The following is an 11,996-nucleotide window of genomic DNA, read 5'->3' as shown; positions in this document are numbered from 1 at the left end:
AAATTATCACCTACTTTAGAACCATCAAAACGATCAAACGAGAAAATATTCAGGGACAATCAGCAAGTTTGCAGAACTAATATGAAAATGATTAATTGACAAATTGCGTGGAAGGAGACGACAGCTGTTCTGTGCCACCTCTGTAATCACTTTCTTTCCATCTCCCGTCTTTATCACCACCAGTCTTACACACACAGGCACATAAACCTGGACGTGAACAGACAGAGGAGTGCACACGCACACGCCCACTCACAGCCATCTTGATGATGACTCACATCTCTCGGTGAAAACAGGAAGTTATTACCTGTGTTTCTGCCACTGTCTGAGGTCAGCCCTTTATACATCTACAAGTCTGCTCCTAGAGTTTGGGGAGCTGAATAAGCAACATCAATCAACATCTTAAATGCAAACCATAGGACATGTCACTTCTATAACACCTAAGGTTGTAGTGTTAGGCCTTGTCTAAATGATCAGTCATTTAAATAATAACAAACCAAATCCAACCACAGCTGTTACACAGAAATAATCCCCAAGAAACAAACTACATTTTTACAGGATGCCCTTATCACGCTATTTCTGACGGATGTCACCTTTGCCTGATCCTCACCGAGTCTCAACCCCTCCTGAAGCTCCAGCACTCTGATCACCAGCCCACACAAGACACCGGCACTGCCTCAGCATCTCTACAAAGGTACACCGGTACAGGAAGGGAAATGACTGCCTGCCCGCAAGTACTGCACCTCTACTACAGGTGAGAGAGAGAGACAGAGAGAGGGAGGGAGGCAGGGAGGGAGGGAATGAGTACGAGAACAATGTCAGTGCTTTTACCCAATCACCAACCAGATCCCGGTTAAGACCTCTCTTTCTGCTAAAGAAGTCTTTTGTGGAATCATGACAAAGCTGCAGAACCAAGCCTTTGTCTGAAAACAAAGAGGAGTGTGTTTGTGCGCGAGCCTGCCATTGTGCTCGCGCGTGTGTGTGTGTGTGTGCGTGTGAACCCGAGTGTGTGCACATTTGAGAGCAAGATAGCATGTGTTAGTCTGAGAAATTGAGGGTGTGTAACAGATGCAAGCGTTGCATGTGAGTGTGCGATTGAGTGCGAGTACGTGTGTGAGAGGGATTGTCTTCCGTTATTTCCTTTGTGCTGATGATTGGGTTTGAGGAGAAGAAGAAGAAAAAAAAAAAAACACAACAAAACACAAGCCTCTGCTCATCTGTAAAATTCTCTAATGATCTCACGTGTGCACGTCCACATGTGCAAGTCAGAATATGACACTCCCATGTCACCCCCTGCCTTGTCACCCCCATCAGTGGTCAGCATCTCAGGAAATATAAGGAGCGACACATCAAAGAGACAGCCGTCACTGCCTATATGGAAATACACTCAGATAGATACGCACACAGACAGGCGAGAAGAGACAGTGCGACCAATCAGCCTCCAATAGCTTTCTTGCTAATGGAAATCCTACCAAGCAGATGTGCCCTGTTGGAAGAACACATGGAGTGTGAAACAGACTTATTTACACATACAGGTAGTGAACCAGCAGTCGCGGACACAATAGGATGCTGTAGGTGTATTAAAAACATGGTGAAGGGAAATGAAGACGCTGAATAAAAAGAAGGGGAAGTGAGAAAATCTTATAGGGAGAGATGAGTGTCAAGAGAGTATTGTGATGCTTATTAAGAAAAGGTATCAGACTTTAACTACAGGACAGTGATAAGTGGAACAGATGGGTGGCTTCTGAATATATAAACAGTGTCTGCCTGCAAACCAGACTGCTTAAACTGCGTGAACTCAATTTCAACTGCCTCTGCAGTGCACCCTTATCTCACTTAAGGTGCTTTTTCATTGTTTAAACTCTGTATGCAGGTATTTTTCAGTGTTGCACCTTTGCCCCATAACAGCTGTTAACTGATATTAAGAAATAATTAAAAACAATACAAGACAAAAACAAACAAGCAAACAAACATCCAGTTGTTCAGGTGGTGCTGTGCTCTGTATGAACCCATGCATGGTCGGCTCCATGTTATTCCGCTTCAGCACCCTCCCAGAAAGTCCCCGAGTGCGCACGCGTGGCTAGAGCGCACTACCGCAGACAGGGGGCGTCAACATGGCGCTCTCTCCTCGACGACCGCACTGACTGCAACCTGCCAATGAGAGGGAGAGACGGAGAGAGCGGAGAGAAGCGTAGGCTACCGTTCTGTCAAGCCTCCATCCTTTTTTTTTTCTAGCCCTATGAATCCCCACTGGTTTTCAGGAGGATAGGGGCGAATTGAGAGGATTTGAAGAACGCCGCTTTCCCTTGCTTTCCCTGCGTCTTGGATGTTTTTTGTGCAGCAGCAGACGCCCGAGCTTGTAGAGCAGGTGTGAGAGACAGCGGCGACCGCTCCTCTCCTCCCTGTTTCCAAGGGGAAATGTCGAGCGAGAAGCCGGTTTCAGCACCACCGGGCTCTGCTTCCTCGCTCACAGACACAGACCGAGACTCCCATCCTCCGCCGGGCTCCTCAGCGCAGCCACCGCAGCAGCAGCAGCAGCAGCAGCAGTTCGCCGCGGGCGCTGGCTCCGGCGCCACAGGGGAAAGGATGGTGTCTGCAGCCGGCTCTATGGTCCTCCCGGCCGGGGTGATCAACCCCGCTGTCCCGATCAGGAATATCCAGATGAAATTCGCCGTGTTGGTGGGCCTGATCCAGGTCGGGGAGGTCAGCAACAGGGACATCGTGGAGACTGTCCTAAACCTGGTGAGTGGAAGCAGGACAAGTGGTGTTAGAAAACACAGAAAGGCAGCCATAGAACAGAGAATCACTGCGCCCTAACCCGCTATGTTTTATTTACGATGCTTCACTACCCTGGTTATGTGGCTTCCAGAGGGTGATGTCATTTGTTTGTTCGGAGGATGAATGTGGGATTTATCTTTTCTGCAGATAAACCGGAGCACATATAAGCTCGTATGTTGGGAAATAAATAAAGCTGTATTATTGTAAAGCCTGGAGGATCTGAATGAAGCATGTGACCCCGCCAAGGCATGGGGGATAGTTAATCACCAGCCATTGTTGACTAAATGACACATTTGCGGTGCAGCAAGGAAAATACGTTTGCAGTCAAGCAGTAGTAGGTAGGAGAAAGTGTATGCAGGCTATTCACATGACCCCGATATGTACCCTGAAGTGATGCATAGGCAGTTTGGAGCAAACGGCGAATGGGTACATTGTTGCGCACAACACTCAGAAACAGACTGAATTCATTCGCCTTCCTAACGAGCGACATCGTGTAGATATGCACGTCTATCGAGCAGTGAAACAAATTAATTCAGCACGGACAAAGGCCCACTAGCATTATGCTATCCATCGGCATATGTGTGTGTATGAGAATCGCTCAAAATTATGCACAGGCCTATTGTTGAAGGCAGGGCCCTGCGTCCTGTGCGCAAAGGAGTTATGTATAGGTAGCTGTGAAACGGCTGGTGGTTTATATTACTGTGACTCAAACAGCAATTTGTTTATGGATGTGATAAGACGTGGCCACCCCCTTCCATCTTTACCCCTCCATCACAGGTTGAATCGGCGATGTTGGGCCTACCCTACATAGCACAGAGGATTTAATCCAGCTAGGTGTTTTTTCTTTTTTACATGACTGGTGTTTTCCATTATGAAATAGATGAGCTAACTGTACAGCACATGTAGATCTGGGAGACTAATGCGTTAGGAGGATATAGGACGTGTGTGCTGGATGCTGCCAGGTTGTTTTCCCTCCTCCATGCATCAGGCGATGGCTTGTACTGCATGATGGAGGGGGGGCTCTGATCACTATTCAATTTCTTCTTCTGAAGAAGAGTTAGAATAATATAGATATAATTTATGACCTGATAACAGTGCATGCTTTCGAGACGCTGACTATTTTACGTAGCCAGTGGCCTATTTACCCGTTGGGTGCTTGGAGCAGGCCAACCTACAGCTGGGCTAAACCATTTTTCTCTCAGTCAGACTGGTGAGCTGTCCGGATTCAGGTCGCCTCTCATCTCCCAATTGATTATTGGTACTACATGGAAGAGCAGGGGGGCTTTGCTGGCTCAGTCCGACTTTGTCTCTATCCCCTATAACCCCCCTGGCTGCACAGGCTGATAACAATCCATCCTGCTCCACAGCCTTCTTCTTCACTCTGGAGGGGCTGAGAGGAGTGATGCTGCCTGCATAGACTGGCCTGGCAGGGCAGCGCCATGCATTTAAAAGCAGGTGGAGTGGAGGAGGAGAAGAGGGGGTTGAGGAAGGGAGGGTGGGGGAGGAGAAGAGAGAGAGTGGAGGAGGAGGAGGATGAGGTGGTAGGATGCTGCAGTGGCTATGTGCTCAGAAATCACCAGCTGATGCAGCGGAAGAGAAAAGGACTCTGGATTGGTCCACATCAGATCAGTGAAAGCTCATCAGAGCATTCAGCTGAGATGTACTCTGTTTTAAATAAATACCTGTATTTAGGCTCGCACTTGATTTGTGAATGTTGGTGTGATGCATTAATGCACAAAGTGTGACACTGACAAATTAAACGAGTATGTGTTTGTCATACAAAGCCTTACTTGCTAAATCCTGAATTGAACAATCAGTTCTGGTTGCGAGGCTGCCAATAGCTAAGCCTGTTAGGGAATTCTGTTGCCCAGCTCCTTAATTAAAAGAGTTGAAACAAAGAGGTGTGGAGGCAGGAAACCTCAGTGATCATACTGCTGGTACAATGAGTCCACTGTGACCTAAAAGCTGATCCATTATTCCAGTCAGTGTGGGAGACCACAGCAGCCACATTCACCGTCCACCAAGGTTGTATTGATCAGATCCTACTGCGGCTTAGGTGAACAGATGGCTTGTCGGCTGGATCAGATAGGGTCCCTGTTCTATACAGCAAGATGCTAGCCATTGGTAGGTGATGAACTACTAGTCTTTAGAAAGGAACAGAAGAAAAGGAGACCGAAGACAAAAAGAAAAACACTGGCAGTAATAAAACAGTGGAAAACAGCCGAGCAGAATCAGTTTATCACTACGTCTGCCTGCGTAGCATGAACATAACATAATAACAGTATTAATAAAAGTGAACGCAGGAATAGGAACTCATGTACTGTGTGTGTGGGGGGTGCAGGCGGTAAGGTGCTCAGCTATTATCATCAACAAGGCATCACAGTTGTCAAGGCAACACTTCTCTTTGACTGCCTGCCTCCAGACGCTTGGCCACCTGGTGTTGCTTTCCACTTCCGGACTTCTGTCACAGTCCTGCGCCACATCATTTCTCTGTCTTTCACGCTTCTTTGTCTCTCTGTCGCTGATTATGTGCAAATATCTTCATGGCTCTATGACGACAGGCTCTGTACTAGACAGCTGCAATAAGATAAACTGAAGAATGTGCCACTCATACAAATGTTAGTGTGTTCGCCGCCAGCATAGCTTGTTTTAAATGCAAGTGGATGATAAATTAGAGGCAAAACCAACATCATGTGCCTCAGGCGAGGGGTCACAATGAGCTACACACTAGTGGTACCTGTCTTTTGGTTGTCATATAACCTCTGGATCTCTATTGGAGGAATATGCACCATTTCTCCAAAAAATGGTTTTTAAAATTAAGTGTTCAAAGCACTATATGTCAGACTTTAAAATCTCCTATAGGTGTTCAGCTTGACATGTGGAGGCTGTGAAGGCCATAGCTTGTGACTCACATCATTTACATTCTCATTAAGCCATTCAGTGAGCCACACAGCCAAACATCTGCACTGGTTTTCGTTTCTCCTCCTGATTTATTCAGAGTTTGTCTTTAATTTGTCACCTGGGTGCACATGTAAATATATCCATCTATATCACGCCTTTGGGGTATCATGGCATCCTTCAAGGAAGGGTCAGAGAGTGGTCACGAGATAATTAATAGAACAGGAAAGCAGGAAAAAACGGTTATTATGTCAGCTTATTTAATCAGTTTTTAAACTACTGACTAAAACAGGACAGAACACATGGACTTATTCAGCTGGTTGGGATGAGTCACTAGTAGACTTTTCTTTGTGGTCATGGGCCAAAAAGGTTGAAGTCCACTATTATGGATGATGCTCTACCCAGGACAGGATACTTTATGGTGTGGTAATGGACCCATTAAATGGTTGTGTCATCTTTTTAGAGGACAGCGCTTTCTTTTCCCTTCACTGGTGGGTCTGCGGATTGAAACCTGAAATTTTTCTATTTAATGGTCAGCCACTTTTACCTCAGGCTGAGGTTGTTTGCTTTGACATATTGTTATGTTGGATATAGGAGGGAGAAGCCAAGCGGGGAGGAATGTTTGTTGACAGTAGGAAGAGGGATGACATGTGATCCATCTACTGTCATGTACTGTCATAAATGTATTTTCTATTTGAAGCATTGAGAGGTATACTTCAAATGCATCTACAGGCAGTGCTGTCAGTCCTCTTGCTTAAGTACAGCACCAGCTGTGCTTATTTATAGACAGCTTTATCTAGTTGTTGTGCTTTTTTTGGGATCAAAACGACGTGTTTGTCTGGTACGGAAAAAGATTGGTGACACACTCTGTCTCAGTCTTGGTCTCCTTGCCTGTACTTTTTCATTCTCTCTTTCACTTTCCTTCTTGGTTAGATTCAATATCTTGTGGCAGCGTCAATCCCCGCCTGAGCCCCTTTAGTTGTCCCGCTGAGTCTCTGTTAGCAAATGTCTCATTATTCTTGTCCACACACTCCACAATCACCAAGGTCACCTGATACAGTGAGTCCAGAGCCAGCAGAGCAAGAGTCAGCACATCACACTGAGTTTGACACTCATATAGGCCCAGAAAAGGAAAAACACACGCACTTTCATATTTGACATTCATGCGCAGACACAGACACCTGCTCAATCACGTCCACACATAACAACCCACTGATGTGTCTGTGTTCTGAATGTTAACGAAGTACTGAAAAAGAAATGAGGATGGAATTAGAAAAGCATGTTTTTACACGCTTGAACCTTTGTCATGCTCATTTATACTTCACAGGTTTTCAAGAGCGAAGGTCAATATATTTCAAAACATTTTATGTAACATGGTATTTTGCCCGCAGGTGGTTTGAAAGTCTAGTACAGAATCCACTTTAATTTAACTGTTTTCCAAGTTTACCCTGTGGCTGCAGACTTGGGGCATAGGCTAACTGTTTCCCTGCAGCACTGTGCAATCTGCTTGCGTGGCCATGCAGGGGAAATAACAGTGCATCATGATGTGCTTGGACAGCCATGCAGATGACTCTCATAACAAAGATCTCACTAATAGAATGGAGTAGTCTGTTGAATAATGTGTGGTTTTGCTAGTGCATATCTTTGACTGATTCTTTTTCTTAGGTTTTCCAGTATTAGGCCATAAAATGCACTATTCATGTTCTACAGTATTTTTAGCGTAGCTGTAGCACAACAGTTATAAATACTGTATTCTTTAACATCGCTGCGATATCCTTAAAGTAATTGTGCTGGTCACTTTGTATTATTGTCACTGTCTAATTAAGACGACAGGCTCTATGTCACAGTGGCTGCCATTACTGACTAGGATCACTTTTGATCCTTTTGATTTGTTTGTAATATTAGGTGTTTCTATTGTTGCTTTTTACAATCTTTCCACATATTTTCCGTGATATTTGCGCTTTCTCCTTCTCTTGCCTTCTTGTTTTTTCTTGTTGTCATTTGAATCACTGAAAATCACTGTATAAATGAAATATACAATTCTTCTAAATATATATGATGGTATAAGTGATTGAATATCTTTAGATATAGGACTTATTGATGGATGCAACAACACATTTGAAGGTCTTTACAACTAAGATGCGGCAACTAGAAAATATTTTGCATATATGAATGAATTAATAAGTGAATGAAGGTTTGTACATTATAACTGCTGGTGTAGCCTTCATGTGGGGGAGGTGCAAACATTAGTTTCAGGCTAATGCTGCAGCAAAGAGAATAAGAGTGTCCTTAGATGCCTCAGAAAGAGGATGCACATTTTGTTTATCTTCACCAAGTGTTTTGCAGGCCTCTGCTAGATGATTCTAGGGGTTATTTTAGGGGAAGATTAGCTGCTGTAATGCTGCAGAGAAGCTTAGTCAGTGTGTGCCTAGGGGCTACAGCCAGTGAGCAGTGTTTGCTAACGGTGACAGCAGCGCCGGTGTTGACCCACGGGACAAAAACAACTCAAACTGTTCTTATATGAGGTGACCTGCCCCTTAAACAATCCATGCCTTTATACACACTTACATGTACACACAAGCGCAAGAGGGTTTGGCTTTCCACTGCAAGGTCAGGACCGACTTAGCTGTCTTTCACACAGCTGGGTTGTCCTGACCTCTGCATGAGCCAGCGGTGGTGAAAGAGAGGTGGAAAAGGTGATGCAGGGTGGATGCTCATCTTTACTTCAGATAGAGGGAATCAGGGAGAAAGGTGGTTGACTAAGAGTAGAGAAGATGAGAACGATTCAGAGAGTTTCAGAGGGAAATTGAAAAGTCTGTGATTGTCCTTCAGGTGCTCTTTTCTTCTTCAGTGTATCACAGGTCCATCTGTACAGTGTTCTGTGGGGGTCTGATGAGTTTCAGCCCCCCTGCGGAGCCTCATCACACTGTGTGTATCAATGCACTCCTCTCTCTCTCCTTGTGACAGAGGATTGAAATACAGCAGGAGTCCTATTTACCTGAGTAAATGGAAGAGTTTGCACATTTTCTGTATAAAGCACAACGCACGTGTTGAGTCTTAATTGGCCATTTTTCTACATCGTTCACTTGTCACATTGAGGGATTAGCCTCTACTGGCTCGTTAGCATAGTTAGCATTCCTCTGTGAAAGCAAGGGCTGCAGTTATTACTTCGATGCTCTGAGGCATGCTAGACAAATCTAAAAACCCTTTCCACAGTGTGACAAATATGTTTAAAAGGAAAAATAACCAATTAAAAGTCTAAAAGTCTAAAAGCCAAGCCCTTTTGCTCCCAAATCCTCTTAATACCATAATGATCTTCTTTAGAGCCAAATGAATCTTTTTAAGATGTTAGTTGCTTTCACCTGGTTTCATTAGCATCTCTGTTGAACTCTTTTTGGCTTAAATTACAACATGATTTGTGTTAAACTCTTACCCATCTGATTTGTATGTGTGAGTGTATGACGAACTAAGCATCCAGGATAAACCGCTCACCTCCTCGTCTTCTTAGAGCGCCTTGTTTCTGCTCCACTTCCCTAAATTCCATCTCATCCTTCGTTAGCTGCTATTTCCAGATGCTGGGATTTCTCAGAGGATAAGCCATGTCAGATCGTTGGTAGGGCAACTTCTTGGAATGGAGAGAACATTGAATAAAAATGTCCCACCCGTTCATACCGGCACCTTTTGTTACTTCTGTCACTTCTTCTGTATCTTCATTCTTTATGTTCTCTAAGCACATCCATCTCCCCAACTGCTCAGTGTAATCTCATCCCTTGCTCCCTGATTCCCTGGTTGGGTGAAGCGGCTGGTGGATGAATGTGGATGATCCCTATTGTGAGGAGGTAATGGAGCTGTCTGCAGTGCCATTCCTCTCCTGTTCTTTTTCTGCACTCACAGTCTCTTTCCACTCATCTTTGCCACATTTCAAGCTAAGAAACCTGGAGGGAGGTTATCTGCTGTTAACCATATGCCTGCCGTCACCCCTTACGTTGTGCTTTATGCATAAGTTTGGCCGTAGAGTAGAGAAGGAGCTGTAAGTTGTCATATAATAGAAATGTTCTATAGCTTTGACTCCTTAACATGCTTTTTCTTTGTTCAACAGTGCAGTAACATCTCAGTTTCCTGCAGAAATCTTTTGCATTAATCTGCTACAAGAGTAGATATAAAAAAACATGAATTTCACAAGAAAAGCACATACTCATTACCACTTACTGAACTGTAAATTTACTCCTTGTTAAACCAAACAGTCACCTTCCTTGTGGTTTAGCACTTTCATCATCAGTCTCAGTTATTTTTTGATTAAACATATAATAATAACTATAACTAAAGTAATTATTTTAGTTTTCACTTAATGAAAAAGATATATTTATTCAATTGTTCAGTTAACAGTTTGGGTGGTGAGGACTTGTCGGAATATACTTGTAATTAATAGAAACTGAAGAAACCCGCTGAGTTCAAAGAGTTTCTAATCATGATGCAAATGGACCAGCATCCCAGCTGTTAAAAAAACTAACTGTGAACAGTGATTTTTATCTGGATCTTTGTAATGTCAGTGCCTAATTTATGTCCAGAATGAAATATACTACATTCCTAGATTGTTCTTTAAATAAAACCCCAAATATTGATAATGAGGAAAATTGTTTAATTTAAAATGTGTAAAAAAATAAATAAAAAATGTGACATGAGCCTAAAGTAAAATTTGTGCCAAAATGTAGTTAGCAGCATTTAAATATTCATACTTTCTTGCTCTGTGCTCCTTGTTTCCATATGACTGTGTCTGGTCCGTTCATGTTTTTGTGTCTGGCTTTTTTAGGGTGTGTGTGAGTGTGTGTATGCACCACATTTGGATCAAAAACATTCAGAATACAATATCATTGCTTTGTGTGCATCTGTTTGTGTTTCAGTCTGGCTCCCCTACAATGCACTAATCTCCAAATTATAACAAGCGTCTCTGTATTACCTGGTTGTTGTTGCACTGGTGATTGTGTGCGCCGGAGAGTTGATAAATCAATGATCCTACAAACCCTTGCTTCAGTCTTCTACACCTTTATCGGCATATTTTCTCGAGGAATGCACTCAACACACCAACAAACACGTGCACACACACAAAAAAATGCTCACTGCTCCCTTCCTCCTTGTAGTCCACATCATTGCCTGGCAGGGGTGATTTTATATTCATGCTGGCCTACTTCGCCTCTCTCCCTTGGCATTTCATACACACACACATACACACACACACACACACACATCTGTGAAGTATAGCTAACAGTGTAGCTATTCATCATGCTGCATACTGCAGTGGATGACGGTCCATTATAGCAAACTTTGTAGTTGTGTGTGTTTGTATGTGTGCATTCAACAACTACTCCCATAACTAATGTTATATTATACTTGAGACTTCTGCCAGCTCACTGTTCTGCACATACGTCCCCCTCAGCATGAAAAACAGTGTCAGTAGTTGTAACAAGTCATCATCACCCCATTAGATTTGTAAGTTACTAGAAACTAGAGAATGCAGATATGGAGCCTAAAAGATTTCATCTTATAAACCCACTTCAGTAATGACAAAGACAGGTTCATTCAAGGATATTTAAGCTTTTAGACACAGCATGAGGGCCCCAAAAACTAGCTAAAAAGAACAGTGATACTTTCCTTTTTTGTGTTCTTTTTCATGCTAACAATAAGCTCTTTGTGTTCTGGTTCATGTCACCAAGAAAAATAAGAACAATTTCATCATATCTTGCGATGAATACTGACACCTTTCTTTTCATTATAACCAGTGAAACTTTAAGTGAAACTAAAAGTAAAGCAGTTACAAGATGTCAGGACATTCTCAAAGTCAGTAGGATTCACTCTCAGGGAACCATCAACATCTATACCAGGTTTTATGAAAACCCATCATGTAGTGGTACTGGACTAAAATGATGAACCAGCTAACTGACAAGCTGGTATGATTGTATATGTTTATTGTGCACAATTTTGAGCACATGGTACAAAGCAGATTATTAAAAAACTAAATGTTCTGACCCATGCGTTGAAGTGGTCTCTCCTGGTACCAGTAGCACTGCTAGGACTGATAGCGAGCAGAATTATGCCGGGTTTTTCCTCATCCTCATGGTTGCTTACTGAGCATACTTTGTTTATTTCTTTCTACAGTGTATGAATGGGTTTTAAACATTATTCTGTTGCTTACTTAAACAGGATAAGATTTGGAACAGGTTTTTTTGACTCACTCACCCTCCCCCACCCTAAGAGTTATTTTAGACTTGTACTTGAAGTTTTTTTTTTTATCTTAATCTTACAATCCTTTTGAAACCACATGTTTA

The 11,996-nt window shown here is 43.1% G+C and overlaps 1 protein-coding gene across 12 annotated transcripts in view; it reads left to right on the top strand.

Annotated features, from left to right (window-relative positions):
• The first annotated feature begins 2,253 nt into the window (after positions 1–2,253).
• The window catches only part of nbeaa (neurobeachin a), a 77,362-nt gene continuing 67,619 nt past the window's right edge, over positions 2,254–11,996 (top strand). For all 12 annotated transcript variants that reach the window (XM_026370884.1, XM_026370879.1, XM_033326328.1 and 9 more), the window contains exon 1: positions 2,254–2,739. In XM_026370884.1, coding sequence (XP_026226669.1) covers positions 2,416–2,739 — 324 coding nt within the window. In that variant the 5' untranslated portion in view covers positions 2,254–2,415. The remainder of the gene's footprint in view (positions 2,740–11,996) is intronic.

The sequence above is a fragment of the Anabas testudineus genome, chromosome 14 (assembly GCF_900324465.2).
Source record: "Anabas testudineus chromosome 14, fAnaTes1.2, whole genome shotgun sequence".
Classification (NCBI taxonomy): domain Eukaryota; kingdom Metazoa; phylum Chordata; class Actinopteri; order Anabantiformes; family Anabantidae; genus Anabas; species Anabas testudineus.
The sequence above is the reverse complement of the archived record's forward strand: the minus strand, read 5'-3'. Positions and strand labels throughout refer to the sequence as shown.